This window comes from Corvus kubaryi, unplaced genomic scaffold (assembly GCF_017639235.1).
Source record: "Corvus kubaryi isolate FWS band 111438036 unplaced genomic scaffold, C.kubaryi_AGA036_p1.0 74, whole genome shotgun sequence".
NCBI lineage: Eukaryota > Metazoa > Chordata > Aves > Passeriformes > Corvidae > Corvus > Corvus kubaryi.
This window is the reverse complement of record NW_024582061.1, coordinates 11,620,467-11,643,953: the sequence shown is the minus strand read 5'-3', so window position 1 is coordinate 11,643,953 and position 23,487 is coordinate 11,620,467. Positions and strand designations below refer to the sequence as shown.

General features: G+C 42.7%; 1 protein-coding gene across 1 annotated transcript in view; it reads left to right on the top strand.

Annotated features, from left to right (window-relative positions):
• The window catches only part of PAH (phenylalanine hydroxylase), a 35,597-nt gene extending 12,342 nt beyond the window's left edge, over positions 1-23,255 (top strand). Inside the window, exons 3-13 of the mRNA XM_042051006.1 lie at positions 2,297-2,480; positions 7,911-7,999; positions 10,163-10,230; positions 12,469-12,665; positions 13,042-13,177; positions 14,123-14,192; positions 16,272-16,328; positions 17,336-17,431; positions 17,752-17,885; positions 20,028-20,143; positions 20,724-23,255. Coding sequence (XP_041906940.1) covers positions 2,297-2,480; positions 7,911-7,999; positions 10,163-10,230; positions 12,469-12,665; positions 13,042-13,177; positions 14,123-14,192; positions 16,272-16,328; positions 17,336-17,431; positions 17,752-17,885; positions 20,028-20,143; positions 20,724-20,767 — 1,191 coding nt within the window. The 3' untranslated portion in view covers positions 20,768-23,255. The remainder of the gene's footprint in view (positions 1-2,296; positions 2,481-7,910; positions 8,000-10,162; positions 10,231-12,468; positions 12,666-13,041; positions 13,178-14,122; positions 14,193-16,271; positions 16,329-17,335; positions 17,432-17,751; positions 17,886-20,027; positions 20,144-20,723) is intronic.
• The last annotated feature ends 232 nt before the right edge of the window (positions 23,256-23,487 follow it).

Below are 23,487 nucleotides of genomic sequence, written 5' to 3'. Positions count from 1 at the left end.
TAAGGATGAAAACTTTTATGATGAGGATGATGAGACACAGCAAAGGCACAGCAGCTCCCTTGCCTGCTCTCTGTCAGGAGCTCCCAGTGCCTCACCATGCAGAGGATACAATGTGCAGTCTGTTTGGGAAACAGGCTTTGCAGGCCTAAAACAAACTGTCCCCAGCGCCAAGGACAGTGGTGGCCATTCTCTCCCGCAGACGGCTCTGCGAGGACGGCATCTCTCGAGAGCAGCAGTTGGTGAATGTGCTTTTGACCTTTTCAACTCATTGTATTGGTATCTAGCCAAACAATTTGAGTTCATCTGCAGTGTGCAGTGCTCAGGAAACAGAGGAATGACATATACATTTCCTACCAAGGAATGAACTGCCTTTTGTGGAGGAGTAAATTAGGCCTTTGCCTAATGGCAGATGCCCTCCTGCACTGTGCAAGAACTGAGAGGAGCAAAGAAAACCCTAAAGAGGCTCAGAAAGAGGGATTTACAGATAAAAAAATCTTCCCTTTTTCTTCCTTGTAGGTCAAAAGTAGATCCTCACAGTGTTACTTCATGGATGAAATCCTGACCCCACTGTAGCAGGGGGTTTGACATTGACACCAGCAGGGCCAATACTTCACCCCATGTAGTTTGGGGTCTTCTTTAGCTTGAAAGAAGAAAAACAAAAGTTTCTCTAGGGTTGCTGAGCACCATGTGTCAACCCCTCTAACTCTTCTGTGGGTAATGATTCTGTGATCTTCAGGCCCAGATGTCCTCCAGGGATTTGTATATTCCTCCCAGGTGACAAAAGCCCAGACCTGGCCGTGGCATGCAGTGTCCACTGAAACCTGTTTATAAGGTTTTTCTCAAAAAGGAAAAAAAACCCAAACAAACCAAGCAGCATTTTTATATTCAAATTATAGTGCTCAAGAAAATATTTGAGTTCAGTTAACTGGGGAAGATGTTGCTGGACTTTTCTTTTGGACTTTCTGTTTTGTTTTTTTCCTGGTCTTTTTTGTTTTCCTGGACTTTTTTTGTGTTACAGTGGGGAATACTGCAACACGTGTATCAGACAACGAGGCCCATGAAAAGAAATACCTATGGACTGATTCTTGGTAGATGTTTCAGAGATGTTTATTTCTCCAGCTGCATGGCCGGGGCTCTGCTGGGGAACTGCTCAATCATGGGACCCGAGGGTCCTTGCCCGCGCCGGGAAACACAAAACAACCCATGGGGAACGAGGCTGAGCAGGCGCAGGGAAACCCCGTGCCTCCCCCCAGGGCCCCTCTCCCAGGACCACATGGCAGGAGGGGGAGACCCCAACATTTTTGTTTACTTTTTTGTTGGAAAAATAGGATTTTTAGCTACTTGTTGCTTACACATCAACACAACAGCATGTCTGAGGTCGAGTTCCCACTGGCTGTAGTTGTGAGTGCTATAGTTGCCAATGATCTCTTTCTTCAGAGCTAAGAGACTGCTGATGGTCAGCAGAGATATTTGGCGAGACAGAACTTGAATTTCTGCACTAAAGAAAATAATTCTTCTCTGTGAGGGTGATTAAACTTGTGAGCTGTTGCCCAGAGAGACTGAGGAGTCTCAAAACTTGACTGGACATAGCCCTGGCCAATCTGCTCAGGCAACCTGAGCAGATTATTGTACTTGCTGCTCTACAGAGGTCCTGTTCAACCTCAGCAACTCTGTGGTTTGAATCACCCATCTTTTTATTTGCACAAACCTGGGCTGCCTTTTTTGGTGCAGATCCATGTTTCCCATTGGATCTCTGCCCAACAGCTGCTCACAGCCCTGGAAACTGTGCAGGTGGCTTTGCAGAAGCTTATCTCACAGGGTGCCCAGCTGCTTGCTCGTCCAATCTTCTTTCAAGATGCCCATCAATACAGCATTCAGTTTCCCATGAGAGGGTACTCTACAGGTGGAATGCCTACTTCCTGTGTTGATCCTGGGGAAAAGTCTTTGTCAACACAGACAAGCTCTCATTATGTACTTGAGGAACTGGAGTTGCTGTTTACAATACAAAGCCTGTTTACAATTTGTATCCTGCTTCCACCTTTCTCTAAGCCTTAACTAGTGCATATTCTTTGTGATAGTGCTCTGGACAAGGGTGAATCCCACATATTTCTCATTCTTCCTTTCTGGTTCTCTCTCTGCTGTGAAGGTCCTCAAGTCCAGTGGCCACAAGAGGCGAGTGTGTACTTTTATTTGGATTGTACAGTATGGTTTGTTGACTGATACATGTATTTATCCAGTCTTTATGTCATATTCCTTCCCCCAAAAACCATGGGACCAAATTTTCTCTTTCTCGTAGGAAAAAGGCATAAACTTGACCCACATTGAGTCCCGACCTTCCCGTCTCAACAAAGATGAGTATGAATTCTTCATTAACTTGGAAGGCAAGAATGTCCCAGCACTGGACGCGATCATCAAGTCCTTGAGAAGTGATATTGGAGCAACAGTCCATGAGCTTTCACGGACAAAGAAGAAGGACACTGGTAAGGATGCGCTGACAAGGTTAACATTGATGTGGACTATTCATGTCACATACTGAAATTACTTATTTTTCCTGTAGTGATGGAGATCCTCTTGGATCTTTAGGGCTACATTTCCCTCTCTGTGCCTAATTTTCCTATACTGTAAACTTTTTCATTTGGAGATTTTCTGTCAGTGTAAACTTTTTGCCATGCTTCTGACTAGGTCTTCTGGGAAGCTAGAGGATGCTCTGCCATCCAGTTTGGTGGGAACAGGACTAACTCTCCATTACTGTAAGAAATCCCAGGGAGGTCAGTTGCAGTTCTGCCTTTGGAGGGAAAAAAGGAAAGATTTTGTGGGTTGTTCATGCTTCTAATTCTCAGAGATTTACTGGAGTTGAGGCTGCTTGGTGCAGTGGTGGCTGCCCAGCAGATAGTCTGAGACTTACTTAAATGCCTCTTCAGATAACAGATGTGATTTTAATAGGATTTCAGACTTTAAATACTTTTGGTCTGGATCTTCCTCTTCCTTCCTAGGAACAACATGAAAGGACATTAATACCTTCTTGAGATCAATGCTGGTAATCCTTTTACTGTTTCCTTTGTGTTCTACCCATGACATTACATTTGAAAATGAAAAAGAAGAAGGCAGATTCTCTTTGGAGTCAGTTTTCTCTGTTCGTGAGACAAGGGGACAAAAGGTTGATTAGGTGATTTATGATCGTGTCAGATTGAAGAGGTTCACTTTTGGGGGCTTTTTTATCTCCAGAAGAAAGCTACAGCACCTACCAGGGCTTAACATTAATTTTTCCAGTTACTATGAAGAAGTTCATATTAAATTTTATTAAATAATAAAGTTTTCTATAAACATATGCGAGAGTCAGAGATACAGCTCTAAATATCATCCAAGAAAGTCTTGCATGTGAAATTCTGACCTCACAGAAGTCAAAACTTCTGTGGTCAGCTGTAGGATTAGGATTTCACTGCATGTTACTGTGTTGATCAAAGGAGTTTTTGAGCTAGATTATCCTGTCAGTGCTTCAAAAAGGGACTTGATCCCCTTCTGTTTGAGAGGATAACTTGTATTTGTTTGTTAGTTTCAGTAATTCAGAAATAGTACGAAACGGGAACAATTTATTGCTGAGGAGAGAGAGGAAGAGTGATACTTCTTTTTGCCCTTTCTCTCTTTTTTTTTTTTTTTTGATTTCAGCTCCTCTCATGAGTAATAAGGGTCCAGTCAAACTGAAATCCCCAAAGGACCATATTTTGAAAGGTCAAACAAGCCCTGCTTAGGGGATGAACTGTGGGTGGCAAATCCTGGGCAGAGGCAGCTACAAGGGCAGAGTGAGATGGGGACAGCCCGAGCTGTAGGAAGTGTGGTAAGATGCTCTCCTTTATCAGTGATGGCATTACAAATAACAGGCCTTGTGGTGCATTTTAGGCCAGCTTGTCTTTCAAACGTATCCTTCTGGCAAATCTGGTCCTAGTCCACAGATGTGCCTGTGGGAAATCGTATTCCCAAAACACAGAACAAGAGCACTGTGCCTGCAGGGAGCAAAATCTCAGACATATGGTTTGTGGGGCTATTGCCACACTTGTCTCAGTGGGCAGGTAAAGGCTGGGAAGGTTTTCTTCCAGAGGAAGTCTGGGATCCCGTGGGACTGATTCTTTTACCACTGCCTAAGATGCTCTTATTTCTTCCCTGCTAAGGATTCATTTTGCTCATGCTCTTGATTTGAGAAAGAAAAACCTTATTTTTCTGTTTCCTGTGGGAAGCACACAGTCCCATTCTTGGGGCACTGCTTTGTGGGCACTCAGAGGAAATTTCTGTATTCTGTCCCTTCTGTATAGCTCAGTGTTAAACACTGTGTATATGTACTTTATTGGGCAAGGGATAAATGAATGGCTTTTTCTTTTTTCTTTCTCTTTTTTTTTTTTTTTGGGTCCCTGTAACTGCTTTTAATATCTTTCCGTAACTAAATGCAAAATTTAACTGACACATTTAAATAGTTACAAATATCAGATTTGGATCAACAGTGTAATTTTAGGTGAGAGCAGGCCAGCATAATGCTCTAAATCCAAATGTAGCTTTAGAGCTTCAGATGAGAAGGGCTGGCAGTTGCTGGGCCCAAAGCTCTTTGTGTAGATGGAAAGATGTGTTGTAAAAACACAGTGCATCTCTTAATGGCTCTTTTGGAAACAAGATGGGTATCTTGTTTCCAAAAACTTGGAGCCCATAAATAAAAATAATTAAATATTATTCTGTTGCAGCATTAGGGAAATGCAGACAATTTATTGCATTTCTGAAACAAGCTGGGAGTTGAGGATCTGTAGGGGCCTTGTTTGCTAGACCCTGAGGCTGGCCCGGAGCATTTGAGACAGTTTAAAAAAGGGCTAAACCTGGGCCTTGAACTGCTATAAATTGCATAGACCTGTCTTTGACCCTCCTCACTATGGTCCAAATGGAGGATTCTGCAGAAGTCCTCGTTGCCCCTGCTTCGCTGCCTCTCATATAAATGGCTTATTAGCATTCTGCTCAGCATTTGACCCCACGGTAATTTGGTCACCACTTGGGTGTCCAGCACCATCCCATAAATGCTGCTGTTTCACTTACAGACAAATCAATATTTATTACTGATCAGCCCACGTTTGCTCCTCAGACCTTCACAGAGGCCCACTGTTGCAAGAGCTCGCCCTGGCAATTCATTAATGGCTGTGCAGACAGACAGCGAGTCTGGTGAATGGGCTGGAGGAGGATGTTGCAAACAAAATATGGGATAGATTCAGCCGGGGGGTAATCTGATTTGGTCTTTTCAATAGTTTCTGGGAGGCCTGGGGACAACATCCTGGCACATCATATCTAGGCAGAAGACCCACCAGTAGCCTTTATTCACCCTGGCCCTCGATGTGAAGGCTCTATGGACTTAGCGCAGTGTTTGCCCCAGGACTCTGCTCAGAATCTTTGGTTCTTGTTTCCATGAGAGCTGAGAAGGCTCTTTCCAGCACTTTCCAGGACCCAACTTAACACCAGTTATGCCGGTGCAAACAGCATGAAGTATCCTTGGGATTTCCCTTTCACAGCCTGCCACTTTCACCCAACTCTGCAAGCTCAGAGCTGCTCTCATTTAGCTGCTGCTGGTGTTTGGGTAGGCAGGATCAGTACTACATGCCAGGAAGACAAATTGCTGTGCCTGTGTAGGGAAAAAGGAAGTCAGCTATCTCCACAGCCAGGACCGACACCATATCAGCCTAGAGTCAGTTTTTCCTCGAGTTTATCATGAGCTCTGCACCAAGTACTAAGGCAATCTTGAGAATAAAACGTTTAATGAAAGTAAGTCAGCGTGGAAACTAAGTCAGCAATGATTCAAACCCTGCCCAGTGAGACCTTCCAGATTCAGGCCAGCAAAGCCCTACAGACATCACTGCTGAAATGCAGTGCAGACTTCAGCCCCCACCAGCAATTTTTCTGCACAGCCTCGACCCTTCAGGTCATGGTGCATCCTTGAGAAGAGTGGTTATTCTCTCTCACACTGACAAATCCTTTGCTGTGGGACTGCCAGGCAGCTTTCTTTCCTAGCGCCTAATACAAAACCATTCACCAGTGTGCCTCACCTCAGGTTGGTAGTGGGGAGTCTGAAGCACAGACCAGTGAAGCAATTCCCCACCATCACAGAAAACTCAGTGATACAGCCAGGAGATAAAGCCATATAGAAAATGGGCAGGATGGCTGCGTGTGCTCACCTTACACTTGGTCTAAGTAGTGACCCCTCCCTATGGATCAAACACACCTTTTTCTACTCCCCCCTATGGCCAGTTTACGTGAAGGAGTTGGAGGTGCCGGAAAGTTTCTAACAACGAGGGGGGAGAGTGTTTCTGGAGCAACTAGAAGAACCAGCGGTACATCCAGCAGCGAAGAAACCCATTTGGGGACTTTCCTGGGTCTGCTGCTGCCATCTAGTGACTTGCTCAAGTCTGGTTTTCATGGCAAAGAGAAGCGTGCGCATCCTGGAGAGGGGCGGAGCAAATCACACTTCTGCTAGGCGGGAGAAGGGGAGGCACGGCCGGGGGTACCGCTGAGCGCCGCGGCGCGTCTCTGCATCCTGGGAAGCCCGGGCAGCCCAGGATCTTCCTGGCCGGCAGCCGCCAGCTGCCTGCTCCTCCTGGCCTGTCGGAAACTGATGTGAAGGCTCCCAGCGGGAGCGCTGCACGGAGCCAGGCTGGCGGTGGGACAGCAGTCAGGGGAGCGGGCGCTCTCTCTGCGGCCAAAGTGTGCCCTGAAAGGCTGCTGCAGCGCCTCTGCGCAGGTGCCTCGCAGAAACCCAGTGCTACCAGTGCCTTCCGTGCTGTGAGGCTCAGCACAAAGCACGGCTGAATAGTCCCGGAGACAGAGAGATCCTCCGATCCCGTAGGTGGTCCATCAGGTGTGGTATGAGCCCCATCACCAAGGCACTGCAGGGAACTCGTTCAGCAGCTGCTGGCCGAGGATCGGGTTCACTTGGCACAACCCCCCCACGTAAGATGGGGAGGTATGGCCGAGCAGCAGGGCTCCCAGCTGAGCAGAGAGCCCACAGAGGGGGATCAGATGTTTTCCAAGCACTGGCTGAGCAAGCAACACCCATTTGTGCAAGAAAGTGTCTCAATGAATTGCAAACTTTTACTGATACAGGCTGCCCCTGTTCAGTCTTTGTACTGAATTGCCATGAACACACTTGACTTACTCTTTTTTCTATCTCAACACATCACATCTGGATGTCCCTGTGCTTCTCCTTTGTCCTTCACCTTATGTCCTTCGGTAAAGAGAGGGTCGCATGGGCATTACACGCTGTGTAGTCAACATGGTCCTTCTCTCCTGCTGGCTGGGCCATAGACAGCGTGTATAGAATATGAGTTACAAGGCAATAGAGAACCAGGCCAGGAAAGTTAATCAAGTTAATGCATTATTGCGTAACGACTGCACTGATCCAATGCTAGTCAGGTATTAGAATTGATATCAATTGCCATTGATAGTTTTGTTTCAGAATCCTAGCTCCAGTGGGGCCACCGAGTAGGTCTTAGAAAGAGAGTTTCAGAGAGCACAAAAATTCTGTATCCTTGTTGTGGGGTTTCTTGTTGTTCCTTTGAAAGGGGTGATTCTGGCTTATTGTGAAAATTTTCTACATTTTGACAAGCCAAGAGAACAGAAGTAATAAACAGAAAATCACAAACGTTACAAGCAGTCTCTGCACCAAGGGTCAGACACTCTTGATGCTCTGTATTCTTCCAACAGTGCAAAACAACTACAAATTCAAGGCAACTTGCTTGGTTTGTTCTTGTCTCCTACTACAGGGAAAAGGATTGAAAGAATTTAGCACATGTTTCTTTATATTTATGATGAAAAGATGAAAATATCAGAAGAAGGCCCAAAACCACGTAACAAAGAAATACACCAGTCTCTATTTCTTTTCTGTTTTGCAGTGCCGTGGTTCCCGAGAAGTATCCAGGAGCTGGACAGGTTTGCCAATCAGATCCTAAGCTATGGAGCAGAATTGGATGCTGATCATCCTGTAAGAATTTTTTTTAGCATTTTTTCTATTTATTGGCACAGATGTTTCTCTCATTTACATTTGCTCTGCTTTAGTACAGATCTAGTAGACTAAATCTCACATGGTACAGGACAAGAAGGTTACCACATTTCTAGGGTTAGAATCAGCCCAATCCCTGATTATGGAGTAAATCAAACCAAAGGTTGCTATCATTGAGCAAATGCCAGGCGATCTTAAAAGTCGTAGTGGTTTTCAGAGCACAGGGCCACCACAAGGACACCTGTAGTTTTCCCAAGAGGCTCTGATATAGTGATTTCAGGCTCACTTTGTGTGTCACTAACAAGAAAAAGAAGCAACATATTATAGCCCAGAGATAGAAAGTTTTTCATCCTTGATTACATACACATGATATAGCTCAGTGTATTGTTATGTGCTTGTTAACTCTGACATGGTACTTTTGTGGTGAGACATGACAAAAGAAGAGGTTCTTGGTTCAAAAAGTGTGTGGTTTAAATGGCAGCATCAGAAAGTTTTGTTCATTGACTTAGCGATAAAAAAATTTGTTTTGCAGTTTTTCAGTTTTGTTCACATACAAGAATATTTTCTGCCTCTATTCCCTCTCCAAGCAAACAACAACTCACTTTCATTTGTCAAAACACACTGAGTTCCATGCAATGCACCAGAAATTGCTGCTATTAGTTTAATTGAGACAGGATGATTATAAATAAATTACATGCAGTGCAACAAAAATTGCTGCTATTAGTTTAATTGAGATGGGGTGATTAGTCATTCACTACCTATTGCTTAATTTGAGACGTGTTATGTACCATGTACAATGATTCGTGATGTTCACTGTGGTCACATGAAAGGCAGAATGAAAGGAGGTACACTGAGCCAATGGCCCCCTTGTGTGTCACGCAGGAATAGACCAAGATTGTATTTGAAAAAAAGAATCCAAAAAAAGAAAAGAAAAATATATAAAAAGAAAAATATGTATAAAGGAATGAAGCGTCTCTCCTCCAGTTCCTAGAATTAGTTAGTGAGCACTTGTGCCTTGAAAAAGAAATCTAGCTGCTGGGGTAAATAGGTGTGACAGTCCACAGAGTGCAGAACAAGAGACATTAAAGGAGCCTGTGTTTTTGTAGTTAAGTGATGCACGGAATTTAATCACAACGACCTCCATGAAAGGTTAATCTTGGACAGTGCATTTTTTTGGCCATTGGCTACATCTTTTTGATCCACACTCTTGAATTTACACTCTACTTCAGCTACCTCCTGTTCTTGGTTGTGTTTTGTGGCCTCTCAGTCCAGTTGTGCTATTCACCACTAAGGGATGCAGTGCCCAGGGAGCTGTTCCTATTTGCTTTGCAGAAAGGCATCCTAGCTTGGAAGGAGGATGTTTCTACACTCCAGGTCATGAAGGCACTCCTGGTCCTGGGGATCTTTTAGTCTAAACAGCAGGCACACTGGGGTAGAAGAATGATTATCCCAGATGAAGATTTAGAGGTTTTATTTCTTATCCTTGGTTTTATTGGTAATTAGCTGCAAAGGTCAAGCTCCCAACCACAAGGTCTATTAGACATTCTTTGTAGTCATTAATTCCCTTCAAATGGTTGAATTTGTACTACAAATAGGGGGTTTTTGGCCTGCTAAATGGCTACTGATCCTCTAGCAGTTTGCAAATGAGCGCTTTTAAGTGTGGTTCATGCTGAAAATCTGCCTAAGAAGTCTGACTGAGTTGATGAATGTGTTTCTAATGTGTTTTGATTCTGCTCCTCTAGAGCAGCCCAGCTGTGCCAGGGACAGCAGAAAGCTTCAAGGGAAACAAGAAGGGCAGGGTTATCCAAGTACTGATAATTCTGTGCTGCTCTTGCCAGGAGCACCTTGTTGTTGCTGTAAAGGAGCAAGTTTCTCTATGTTATAGGAAGGGGAAATGGGAAAACAAAAGGACTTGGGTGGCGAGGGGTGGTGAGGGACTGTGGCTGAGTGGCTGCTCCGGGGGCTCTGCAGCCCGAGAAGGAGCGGTGCCCTGTGTGAGTGGAGCCGGGCAGAACAGAGGCAGCTTTCCCACTGATCTTGCTGCACTTCTTGGACTGCACCAGCCATACCTGAGGGTGCTCACTGGGAGGAAGGCTCTTCACCTTTTCCCTTATGCATGCAGTGACCGTGGCTGTTTCTCTTCAGGGGTTCAAAGATCCTGTGTACCGGGCCCGGAGGAAGGAGTTCGCGGATATCGCCTACAACTACAGACAGTGAGTACCCACTGCATGGGCAGAAAGCAAGCCCTCATCTCTTGCCCTCTCCTAGGGTGCTTATCCTGCTGGCAGTCCCTGCTTTTCCACAAGCATCTGTTGGCTTTTCTCTGCCATGTGTTTAGATCTTCCTGTTCGTGCATTTATCCCCAAATCGCAGCAAAACAAAAGTAAATTGTTCCAGGCACATGTTCAGAAGAGACATCATCTCCCTTCCCTCCCCACAACACCCCTCTCTCCAAGCTTTGTTGTCTAATTGAGCAGCAGACTGTTGCTACTACAAAGACCTGAGCATTGAATAAATCTGGTGTTCCCCATTAAACCAGGGCTGGGGGAGGAGTGCCTATCATTAACATTAAAGCAGGATCTGCATAGACTATTAAAATAATGAATAACTTATGGTTCTGATGCTAATTCAGTGTCTGATACTCTACTTTTATCATGTCTAATCCAGCTGCAATCAGCAATTTGTGCTTTCATTTCCCAAGAAAAATAAATTAATAGAGATGATAAATTCAGTTAGAACAGGCTTGATTGATTGCTTTCAATGATCAGATCTGGAGGAGAAAAAATTCTGTTCTCAGAGACACTTGTGTATAGATCAGTACTACTGGGCCTGATTCTTGCTGGGACTGATAAAAACTGTGATTGCAAAGAGAAAATTAACATATATTGTAAATTTTGTGCTACACTTTGCACAGGATGAAAAGATAGCCCCTGAGCCAAAGAGCTAATAATGTAATCACAAAATGAGAGACAAAATTGGACTGGTTGATGAAAAGTACAGAATGTCAGGTGAAAAAAGGCAGAAGCCCAGTTTGTAGCTAGAAAATTTGGATAAGATTTTCTGTCCAGGTGTGAACAGATCTAGTGTCTGTTCATAGATATCCCACAGAAGATTTACCTTTCCTGCGTAATGGATCACAAATTCTAGTTTCTAGTTTGCAGAGTTTCACCAAGTCCTACAAAAAATTAAAAATATTAACTACCCCTTCCCCCTGAGATTCAAACTGAAACCAGTATATTCCAAGATGTGACTTATTAATATTCAGTCTGTTATCTAGATCCTCAGACACATTGGAAACAGTCTGTACAGACCTGGACTGAAGTCCCAAATGCACCTTTAATGTGAAGTTCTTGTACTTCCTTTGCTTTTAGCTTGCCTTTTTCCTCTGCCTTCCTTTGCTTCTGGCCCCATTGATCCCCAGATTTTTTTTTTTTACTTGAAATTTGAAAGGTTTTTAAGCCATAGCTTCCCCCTGTAGCCCTGGAAGGTGGTTGAGGATTATTTAGGAGTGCTATAGGAACAAAAATCCCCCTGCAATCCTCATAATTCAACCTGATGTTTAAAGCTCCACAGATCAAGGAGAGCTAATACAGAGAGGCAGAAAATGATCATTCTCCAGAGGAGCTGCCCTGAGGCTCAAGAAAAAAATGAGGGAGTGGGAGATGGTGGGGTGTCATCAAGAGTTTCACAGTGGGTCTTTGGGGCTTGGAAAACTCTAGCATTATTCCAGCAGTGATGTTAACCCTATTAAGTTACTTAAAACCCTTTGATTTTTCAAAGCTGCTGGATTCACCTATGGCCCTAACACTATTGCAAAGGAATTGGTTATTCACAGGAGGCCGAACTGCATTGCTTGGGATTGTATAACTCCTGTTAGCTTCAGCATGAGCTAAGCATGTGGAGGCCTGAGGGTGGGATTTAACTCATAATTACTCCTTACAATTACAAAAAGTCAAACTGGCTGGAGTCTGAGTCTTTTATGGCACAGTTTTATGGAGCTGATGGTTTCCCTGTTTTTTTTTTGAAAAAATATAATGCTCTTTAGAGCAAGAAATAAAATGGCTCCTTCATATCTAGAAGGAAAAATAAGTTGAAACCAACAGCCAGCAAGTATTTTTAGAAGAACACCTTTAGAAGACAAATAAACACTGATTTATTTTTAGCACAATAATGCAAGGAGCTGTCTGAAGGCCATTGCCTCAGCCAAGGTCAGTAGATTCCTTTCCAGCCAGTGCCTAGGGACAAGTGAGGCTCCTTTTGCACCTGTATGTCTGCCCAAAAGCATCTCCCCTCCTGCACCAGCAGCTCCTGGCCAGTCCTAGTAAAGCTGCAATATGAAGCACAATGCAATATGCTTCAAAAATGGCAGATGGGAAAGGACAAAGAGCATGATGTTGGTGGCATAGGACATTTTCAGTTGTTGCTATTGAGGGTATCACTTTTCTGTCTAGCGGCCAACCTATTCCTCGTGTCACCTATACGGAAGAGGAAAAGAAAACCTGGGGCACTGTCTTCAGGGAGCTGAAGACTCTGTATCCAACTCATGCTTGCTATGAACACAACCACGTGTTCCCACTTCTGGAGAAGTACTGTGGCTACCGGGAGGACAATATTCCCCAGCTTGAAGATATTTCAAATTTCTTGCAGAGTAAGTTTGAAGCACCTTAAAGAACCAAATGAAATGAAAGGCCTCAGCTATCAGTGGGGGTGGTGCTTCCAGAGAAGGAAAAACAATCCCCGATTTATCAAAGGCTTCCTATAATATTTGGGCACATCACTTATCCTGTGTCCCAGGTCCTTCTCTAATGCTTCCAGGGGTATAATGAGACAGATGCTCAGATGCTGTGCTGGTGGCATACATGGGCAGAAAATTGCCTGCCGTGACACAATTAAACTCTATTTAACATAAGGAGATTCAAAACAACCAACCAACCAACAGACTTTTCCCACTGTGAGGAGTCTGGATAAAGATAAGTCAAACACATCAGCTGTTTTTAAGACGCCGTCTTTTTGTCTCCCTTCAGGCTGCACTGGGTTCCGCCTGCGTCCTGTTGCAGGCTTGCTCTCCTCTCGGGATTTCCTGGCCGGGCTGGCGTTTCGGGTGTTCCACTCGACGCAGTACATCCGCCACGCATCCAAGCCCATGTACACCCCAGAGCCGTAAGTACTCTGGCATGAGAAGTGTGTAAAGCTGCAGCACTCCAACAGCAGGTCCAACTCGGAATAACCATGTGGGACTCTGGAGCACTCCTGGGAACAGAGCTAATGGAGAGCAGCCAAGGGACTGCTCTCTTCTGAAAACATTTACAGAGCATTTCTACTCTGTTTAGCAATCTGCATCCATTTCTGCAAGTTCTCCTGGGGCAGATGAGACAGTTTTGCTACTGAAGGCCTCTTCGTGTGGTGGCTGGGATGCAAGAGAGCAGTGTACAATGGCATTTAGCTAAGCTATTAGCACCCAAATAGTGGTATGAAATCTAGCACAGGGAGGACTCGATATATTGCAAGCAATACTTACTTCTGGCAGTAAGATAGGAGAAACCCAGACCATTGAACCCATCCCTTTTTCATTTCAGTTTCTCTCTGTCCCCATCCATTGCCCTTTTCCACTTGCCATTTTTAAAAGAGATTTCTTATTCTGCTTCATATAGTTGCAATTCTTCCTTGATTTTTTGCTTTCTACTTTCCACAAAATCTTTTCCCTTTCTTTTTTCTATTTTTGATTCTTGTGATTTTCCTTCCTGCTTTTCTTTACCCTATTGTCATCATGCACAAAGCCAGCCTGTAATGTCTTCCATAGACTTTGCCTTTTTTGGATGTCTTATCCCTTTCCCCTTTCCATCTCACCAAATCACTTCTCTGTATTTGAAAAATCCAACAGTCCATGCTGAGTGATGTATGATGCAAAAACACAGAAAACCCTGGGGTTTGCAAGCACTTCCATCACAAGAATAATTTTAGAGCAAAATGTTTTCCTGTGAATGATAGCTGCTGGTAGGAGCAAATTCACTGGGCTCTTGACTATGTGCTGGCTCTAGGGCATTATTCCAGCATTGCTGGACTTTTCCTGAATCACAGTTATTCACATGTAATGTTTTCCTGCAGTGATATTTGTCATGAGCTGCTAGGACACGTTCCTCTTTTTGCTGATCCCAGTTTTGCTCAGTTTTCCCAGGTAAGTTACTCAGTGGTTATATTATTTATATAATTAAACACACAGTAATTTAGAGGATGATCCAAGACCGGTGAAGTTTGGTGCAGATTCATCTTAAACATACTGTTTAAGAGTTGCTGAGATGATTTATTTATTGCTTGAAATCTGGACACAATTCACATAGGTGAAATCATGAAGTCCAACTCCAAACATGATCTTGTGTGAGTTGCCTGTGACAGGCCCTGTGAAGCCATCATCTTAAAACCTTTCTGCAGATGTTGATCCTTCTGAGTGAAGTCACATAGCTCATGAATCAGATGGGTTATTACCTCACCATGATGTTCAAATGTTAGGGGAAGTGGAGATTTTGTTTTGTTTTCTATTGGAGCAACATTGGAGGCTGAGTAAAGTGAGGAACTGTCCCAGCTCTAAGCATGGGAGAAGCCTGGAGAGGAGCTTTCGTTTTGGTAGTGCTAATGTCTCTGGAAAAGAAGCCAAACCTCGGTGAAGCAGTAAAATTTTGGCTGCATTGTACCAGAAAACAGGAAAATACATGAAGAGAGAAAGGCATAAAGACAGAAAGACTGAAAGAGAGAAAAAAAAAGAGACAAGGAGAGAGAAAGAAAGAAAGAGAAAAAGAGAAAGTAAGAGAGAGAAAAAAAAAATGAAAAAGGAAAAGAAAGAGAGAAAAATGAAAAAGGAAAAGAAAGAGAGAGAAAAAAAGAAGGAAAGAAAAAGAGAAAGAAAAGCGAAAAAAAGAGAAAGAAAAATAGAGAAAAAGAAAGTGAGAAAGAAAAAAGAGAGCAAGAAAAGAGAAAAAGAGAAAGATGAAAAGAGAAAAAGAGATGAAAAGAGAAAAGAGAGGAAAAGAAAGGGAGAAAGAAAAAAGAGAAAAAAGACAAGAAAGAAAGAGGGAAAAAGAACAAAAAAGAGAAAAGAAAGAGAGAAAGAAAAGAGAGAAAACAAGAACAAAAAGAGTGAAGGGAAAGGGAGAAGGGAAAGAGAAAGAGAAAAGAATGAGAGAAGGGAAAGGGGGAAGAAGGGAACGAGAGAGCAGCGAATGAGAGGTGGGGAACGGGGGAAGAAGGGAATAAAAAAAGAAAAGAAAGAAAGAAAAGAGAGAAAAGGAGAACAAAAAGAAAGAAAGATTGAAAAAGGGAACGAAAAAGAGAGAGAAAAGAGAGAAAGGAAAGAGAAAAAAGGGAACAAAAAAGAGAAAAGAAAGAGGGAAAGGAAAGAGTGAGAAAAGAACGAAAAAAGAGAAAAAGAGGAATGAGGAAGAGGGAATGAGGAAAACAAGGAAGGCAGGAAGGCTGGCTTGATGTAACATCTCAAAATTTTAAAGTCAGTTTGATCTTAGTAAGGTCTCAGTATCATATTCAGGCTTTGTCCTTTCCCAGAACTGGTTTTTCCTTCTAGACAACTTGCTACTGTACCTTGGCTTAGTAGGATTTGACATGGTGACAGCTGCTCCAATGTCTTTTCCGTGTGTGGGGGGAGCCCTCTGATTTTTGCACTATGCAGTCCTCCCTAGAGCAAATCAAGAAAGGAACCTGGTTATACGTAGTCTCACGTGTCTGTCTTTTGAATCCAGCTAGTGCATGCCTCCCAGAAAAATCTCCTTTATCTTCCAAGGTATGAATAAACTCTTTCAAATCATGCCCTGTCATTCAGAAAAAATAGCTCATTCAAGGCTCCAGGAAAACTCCTTTAATCAGGACCCATCAAAACAAAGAGAAATATATAGGTATGTAGGTGTGATTGATTTGCCTCCTTTTACCCCTATCATTCTCTCAGATGTTCATTGTAGACTTGATCAAAAGCCTGTCAATGCAAGAGGAAAATTTTATTTGACTTCAATGGGCTTTGTACCAGGCACAAAGGATCATGCCTTGTAAATGACATTTGGACAAGACCCTTTGTTCATTTTTGGCGAGATTTCTGGTTTAAAATTGATCTTGCATGATAGGAACGTGTCCTGTAAACATTTGTGTGTGGTAGTAAGCAATGGTAACATTTAAAATGTGAGCAATGACATAAGAGGGGGCAGGAAGAATGTTTGCAATAAACAGCTTGAAGAATAGTGGTTTATTGTTACAGGAAATTGGACTGGCATCTCTGGGAGCTCCAGATGATTTCATCGAGAAACTTGCTACGGTAATTTAATAAATGAGGGCTCAATTTTCCAATGCACCCTGTGTTGCCTTAATTCTGCTGCCACTGAAGTCACTGATAGAACTCCCATAGAGCTGAATGGGATCAGAGGGAAGAGCACAATTGGAAAACCCCACCCTGAAACAGTTGCATTAAAGGAAAATAGCTTTGGCACCCCTTATTCAAAGTGACAGTTGTGATTAAACACAGAAGCCCAAACTAGATTTCCTCCAGCACAAACATATTGGGCAAGAAAAGATTGTATGTTACTACATCCCCACAGGAAATTTCAAGAGACAGCTTCTGTAGTTGTTTTACCTTCAAGCATCTCTTGCACTTTGCCAGGCAGATCATGTCCTCTGCAGTCAACATAGCTCACCTGGATGCTACCTCTGAGACTACTGAGACCCAGAACTGCAAACTTCGAATAAAAACGAGGGTGTTCCTCTGAGATTAGCGCCCCAATGCCAACTGGGGGCCACCTGGACAAAGAATTTCACCAGCTTTGACGTGTCTGATAGATGGGGTAGTTTTCCTGAACCAGGGCAGGTATCTCTCCAAAAGGACAGACCCAGGAGTCAAATTGGGCCACACACCATCTTCCTTCCCTATTGCACCAACAGCCTGTTAAGCCCCTGCTGCAGTCAGATGTCCCGTATGAAGCAGGACTCAAACTTTTCTAAACTAATGTTCAAACTTCCCCTGGGTTGGCCAGCCAAAGTAAAGCTTTATTACTATAGTTTCATTGCCCCTGCTGACAAAGATAAGCACAGTAAAACACAGCTTTGTTTGTCAGGGAACTGAACTGATTCCCAGGCACACAGAATCTAGTGCTGTGCTTGTCCCAGGAAAATTTCAATCTGAAGGAACATTTATTGCATTTATACACTTGGATTTGACACGACAACATTTTATATAGAAATGTAAACTCCAAATGTCTTCAAATAAATGGTGTACACATATTACTTTTGACCAAGGAATTGTAAGTCTCTGTCTCATTTTCTTTCCAGGTTTATTGGTTTACAGTTGAGTTTGGACTGTGTAAGGAAGGAGATTCCCTCAAGGCATATGGTGCGGGGCTGCTGTCTTCATTTGGGGAGCTGCAGGTGTGTTCTAGAAAATATTTCAAATATCTTTAGAATTATTCAAATTTATTTTCTGAATGTCTTCAGATCTTTGGTGTCGCTTCATACTTTGTGCATAGAAGTAGCATGAAATGTGGTGCTTCATTGTAGAGCTCTGATAAATGTGTAAGTGTATGGATACACAGGGAACTCACACCTGCTTCTTTCCCAATAAATCACATTATCATTTTATACCACAGGAGCAACTCTTCCCTGTCTGAAATGGGGTGGCTCTTTATTTCTTTCACAGCACATTCAAACCCTCTTAAACTGAAATAAATTTCTTACCTTTTTGTTCATAGTATTGTTTATCAAGTAAGCCTGAGATTCAGCCTCTAATCCTGGAGAAGACTTCCGTGCAGAAATACCCCGTAACTGAGTTCCAGCCTATCTACTATGTTGCTGAAAGTTTTAAAGATGCAAAAGAAAAGCTGAGGTAATCCAGTCATTCCAGAGAAGAACCCATTCTTATCTGTTGCAAATACATTGGATCCCATTGCCATAAGGGGTCTTGGGTTTACAATCATGTTTTGAGAGGCATTAGAAAAAATTCTGCAATGCCTAAAGATGATAAACATTTTACATTTTCAGAATCTTGGGCAAAAATGAGCAATAACAGGAATATACCTTACGTATGAAGCCAAGAATTGTGCTTAGTGTAACTAAGAGTTTCATCTCTCTAACCAAAATGCAACAAAAAAATTATCAGTTCAATTGCAATTACACCAACATTTAAGGTTAAATCTGTCTAATTAATGCAAACCAAGTAAATTTACCATTACTAGAATTATCAGTTCTTGTAAAAAATTCTCGTGGCATCCACTCCTTTTCCTCTGAACTTATGTCCAGGTTCAGTTCTGGTTCTTGTAACAGGGATATCTCAGCCCGTGTTTGGGCTTCAGCTTGGTTTTCACCTTGACAGAATTTCTATTCCTGTTGAAACACAACACACCACACCATATTTCTGGATGTTAGCCAAGCCACTGGGAGTTAGCCTTGGTTCACACTCAACAGATTTTTCACTTGGAGATGCCACACAGGGACTTGTCCCAGACCTGCAGTCCCTTATCTTTGTACCATTCACAGATAAACTATGTTGCATCCCAAGATATTCTGCTACCTCAGGCTCCCCAGCTCTGAGGCCTTCCTAGCTCTCTCCCCTGCTGCTTCCTTAGTTGTCATAAGCCTGCAGCTTCTCCTTGTGCCCTTTTCTCTGGGGAAATACCTCGGAAAAATGGCCTTCTCTTCTGGTCTGTACTATTAATATCCTGCACACAGCTTCTATCTTCTCTGTATACATCTCCAACTGAGTAGCAAATTCCTTGAGGAAGATGCTGCCTTACTTAGCAGCAACAGAATATCTTGGAGCTTTTTTTACTTGTTTCAGTGGCCAAATTACAAAAGTGGTTAAATTGAGATAGAGGTTTTGGGGCTTGGCCCAATGCCTGTGTTAGTGGCTTGCATCTGGACATGTGTGTTTGTGTGTAACAGAATACCTTTCTGAAGAATTATTCTTATACTGACCTAAAAGATCTCAGCTTAAGGCATTCATCTTCTAACAGGCATCTTACCTTCAGCTGAGATTTAGGAAAGCTATCTTCTAATGTGATCTCTCCTCTTAGAAAAACTATACCAATGCTGCTAAATTCATCATAGTCAACGTAATACTTTTTCACTGTCACACCTTGTGGCCTTTTCGCACTGAATTCTGCTGGAGACAATGTCCTTAGCTGATAATAATTAGGTTTAAACTGAAGAAGCATTATGGGGGTGGTATCCAGCATATTCCACTGTTCTGGGTGTAGGGGATTTACCCTGCTGAGTGACAGTCTGTGTAGTGGGGCTCCATAATCAGCTCCTGCGTGCTTCCCTTCCTCTTTCAGCAATAACTTCAGTAATACAAAGCAGATATATAAGCCAGTATCCTGCTGGGGTCTACAAGGAGCCTGGAACAATAGCTCTGACCATCTCATCTCATCTCATCTCATCTCATTCAGAGTCCTTCTTTCCACAGTTCTGTGATTATGCAAATTAATATTTTTCCAAGATACCAAAATCTTAATGCTTCTGACATGGAATTAACTATTTTGCAACAGAGAATGCTGCTTCACTCCATTAACCATCTTCTAGCTCTTAAATTACCTGGAAGCTATTACAAACCATGCCTGAAGGTAGGTCTCTGCTTGCACCTTGGCACACCAGGATGGCATAGAGACTTGACCTTATTTTCCCAGAAACTCAGACTTGGATTAGAACTCCTACATTTTGCACTACTGAAAGGAAAATAGGTTTTCAAGCTTGGCAGATCCTGGTTGCTACATAGTTGGCCTATACCAGGAGTGGTGTTGCCACGTCAATGGCTTAATTAGTGCTGTTCAGGAAAAACAGAGGTGATAAGGACAAATGCAGTTTCAAGTGTGTTGCAGAACGTTACAGGTCTCAGATCACTCAGCAGGAATTTCAGTTATTTCCTCCCATAGATTTTCTTATCCCCACAATCAACAAATGCACACACCGAGAAAAGAGTTAGTGGAAAAAAAAATTCAACTGTACATTTGTTTATGGCTTTTTTCATCAGGAAATTTGCTCAAACAATCCCTCGTCCTTTCTCTGTTCGGTATAATCCCTACACCCAGAGGATTGAAGTCTTGGACAATGCAAAGCAGCTGAAGAACTTAGCTGACACCATCAATAGTAAGAAATTACAGATTTTTTACCTTGAATTCCTCAAAACTTGGGTCAGAAATAGGAACCACAAGGCAGATTCCATCTGGTTGCATTTAATGCTCTGAGCCTATCGAAGATAAGGCAGCACACATCTCCTTTCTCATGAAAAAATAACTTCCCAATTCTAACCAAGCTTCAACAAGCATTTTCACTTGACTGTAGCTTCTTAAATCTGAAAGACCCAGTTTTGAGGGAGATGCTAGAGAAGGTCAGATGGCCTTGAGGTGGATCCTGATGTGTGGGTCTAGCTGGTTTTGGTAAGGAAGAGAGGGAGAAACGTGGGTTTAATCACATTTTCCCCCTCACATTGGCTAGCCTGCAGAGAGCCAGCTCCTCTGATCCTGTGAGCCAACCTTGTATGGCTGATGAAGCCAAAAGGCTGACTCTGCAGACCTGACTCCAGTAATACCCTAATAAATATGTCCAATTCAGCACTTCTCTGCCCACCCTATTCTTTAAGAGAATGGAGATAAAGGGTAAAAAATATACAGGAGTGTTAGAGATGGGCTAGCTATGGAATTAACTGCTCTGATTATTTCCTTTGCAGGTGAGATTGGGATCCTTTGCAACGCCCTCCAGAAGATAAAATGAAGATTTGCTGTAACTTGCTAGTGACTAGAAGCTACCATGTGCAAGTGCCAGTATTTGTCTAGCCTCAATCTTTTATCTTGCAGGGTAGTGCAGGAATGCTTATGCTATATATCTTAATTATTAGAGATTATCACTGAAACAGACATCTGCAGGTGACCCTCAACTCTTCTGGCCTTCAGCCACTAATCCATTTTTTTCTCACTAATGTATAAAAATTACCTTATTTCTGGGAATCTGGGGGAAGCCTATATATGTTTTGTGCCAAAGGTTAGCAGAAGGAGGAGATCTTCACCATGCAGAGCAATAATCTGCTGCACCTGTGAGGTCTGGGACCAGGAATGGGATGTCAATGATGAACAGAGTAATCCCCTTTGCCTTCTGTCACAGTCACTCTCCCCTCAGTCCCTCCCAGTTGTCCAAGGTTTCCACGGAGTCTGAAACTCTTCACTTTTCATCTTATATCCTGAAAGGGAGATCTTTCAGGGTATAGTGGGAGATTTCTCTTAATAGACATACTCAGCTACTCACTGTGGAAGGCTGATGTGTGAAGGCTACATTTTTTTGTGCGTGTCCTTCCCTGAGAGTGCCTTATTCAATACTGCTGCGAGGTGTCTCCTAACTTTCTGCTCTCACAACCTAGAAGGTAGAAACCAGCACCTTTGAAATGGAGAGGAAGTGCTTGTTGCAACGCAGCTGAAGACATCAGAGCCTTCCAACCCCTAACTCACCCACTATCTGTGGCTAGAGGCCCCACCAAAGCTGTGGAAGACCTGGGTTCAGCTATGTCCCATCTAACTGCATTCAAATCCAAACATGTTATCTTTCAAGACAGGCCCTAAGTGATGACACCTTTTTGAATCTCCACTGCCCATTTGAGTTTTAATCTCCCTTTTTTTGGTGAAAGCAGTTTTATTTTTCCTGGAGTATATCTCAGCTGAGTCAGCAAATGGAACCAAAGGTGATTCCAGCTTAACTCAATGGCTGAGCATGGAGAGAGAAGAGTTTTGCCGTTCAGGAAGCTGTTTCTGTGTTTATCCAATAAATTTCACTCAAATCAGCTAAATGCCCTCTAAGACTGGTCTGCATTGTATAATACCTCCTGGCTGAAGGAGGGAATCAGCACTTGAACATTGGAGCAGAAGGGAGGAAAGCAAAGCTGAACAGTATTTCCAGCCTGAAACAATTTTGCATCATGACACTAACATGACTCAGGGGTCACATTTCTGTTAGGACAGTCAGAGAGGCATTTGAAAGTCCATGAGTCTCATACCTGCTGTAGTATTGATTTCGTATTTATAGTTTGAAAATCAATACTGCTTTAATGTAAGCATCATCTTTTAGGAAGATAGAAAGTGCATCTGTTTTCATTATATATATGGTAGGTAATAACATTAATCTAAGGATACCAGCTGGAACTCTTTTTAATACACATATGCAAAATGGTATCATTTTGATGCTTTGAAGTAATCCTTTTTATCTCTATCTTTTTTATTCCTTTTTTTCTCATCACAATGTCCCTCTAGATCTTTCAATCCCACTTGACATGTATTTTCAGTGAGAAAGTAGCCCATCTTTTTCTCTCTTAATATAATAGGACCCATGCGGTAACTGTATGCTACAAAGAGACCATTTCATCCCAAGGGTAAAGTCTTTCAAACTAATCCTCAGACAGCTTTCCAAGCTCCTCTGCTTCTGGTTGTTGCTATGAATGACAGTAGTTACATGGTGATATTGAGAACCCAGGATTCATGATTTTCTTTTATGTGCAAGTGGAATAGTTAGAGAATATTGATGCCACATGTCTCATTCTCTGTCCCTTAATGCAGGTTTAAATGAGCAATAGCTCCAGCCAAAGCAGCATAGCATGGCTGCTCTGCAAGACAGAGATGAGAAAAAGTTAAATGTTCAGCATTTTAAAAGCAGAGGAAATGTATGGAAAGTAGATTTTCTTGCAGAACAAATAGCTTGTACATAAGTACTCCAAATACTGCAAATAAATCACATTTTAAATAGTACTCCTTAATGGGTGACTTCTTATTTCCATGCTTAAAGAAAGCTACAGCTGTGTAGGAAAATGCTTTTTGCGTTATCTGAACAGTGTAATTCCTCCTGTATGGTAATCACACGTGTCAACCAGAACTAGATACCCAGGTAGGAGGGCATGCCCGTCTGAGGTGTTCCCCAACACAAAAAAAGGCTCTCTTGCACTAGCTGATTGTCACTCATCCAGCCAAGATTATGAGACTGATACATGTGGAGATACAGCTAGAAAGCAGAAGTGAGAGCACTGCTAAACTCATGTCAGAAGCAGACGCGCTAACGCTGCTGGGCCGCAAACCATGGCAGGCACTAAGGCCTATAATGAAACAGTCAGCATAAAAGGCATGCTGGGTATGGACCTGTGATAGTTAGTGCTAGCTTCTGGTTTTGCAATGTTATTAAGAAACACAGATATGGTTGTTATAGTGTTTGCTGCTTATATAACTGCTTATATAACTGCAAAAAAGGTATAAATGCTCAGCTCTGTATCAATAAAATCGGCTTATTGCATCCAAGCAATCTGCCCCATCTCTTTCATCGCCGACCGTCTCACAACAGATACAAACAAAAAACCTTCTTAATGTGTATCATTACCTAGAAATGCACAACAAAGCCCAGCTTTCTCTGCATTTGCACACTCCATAAATCTTTGAGTGCTAGACTAAGCTATCCCAAGCTAA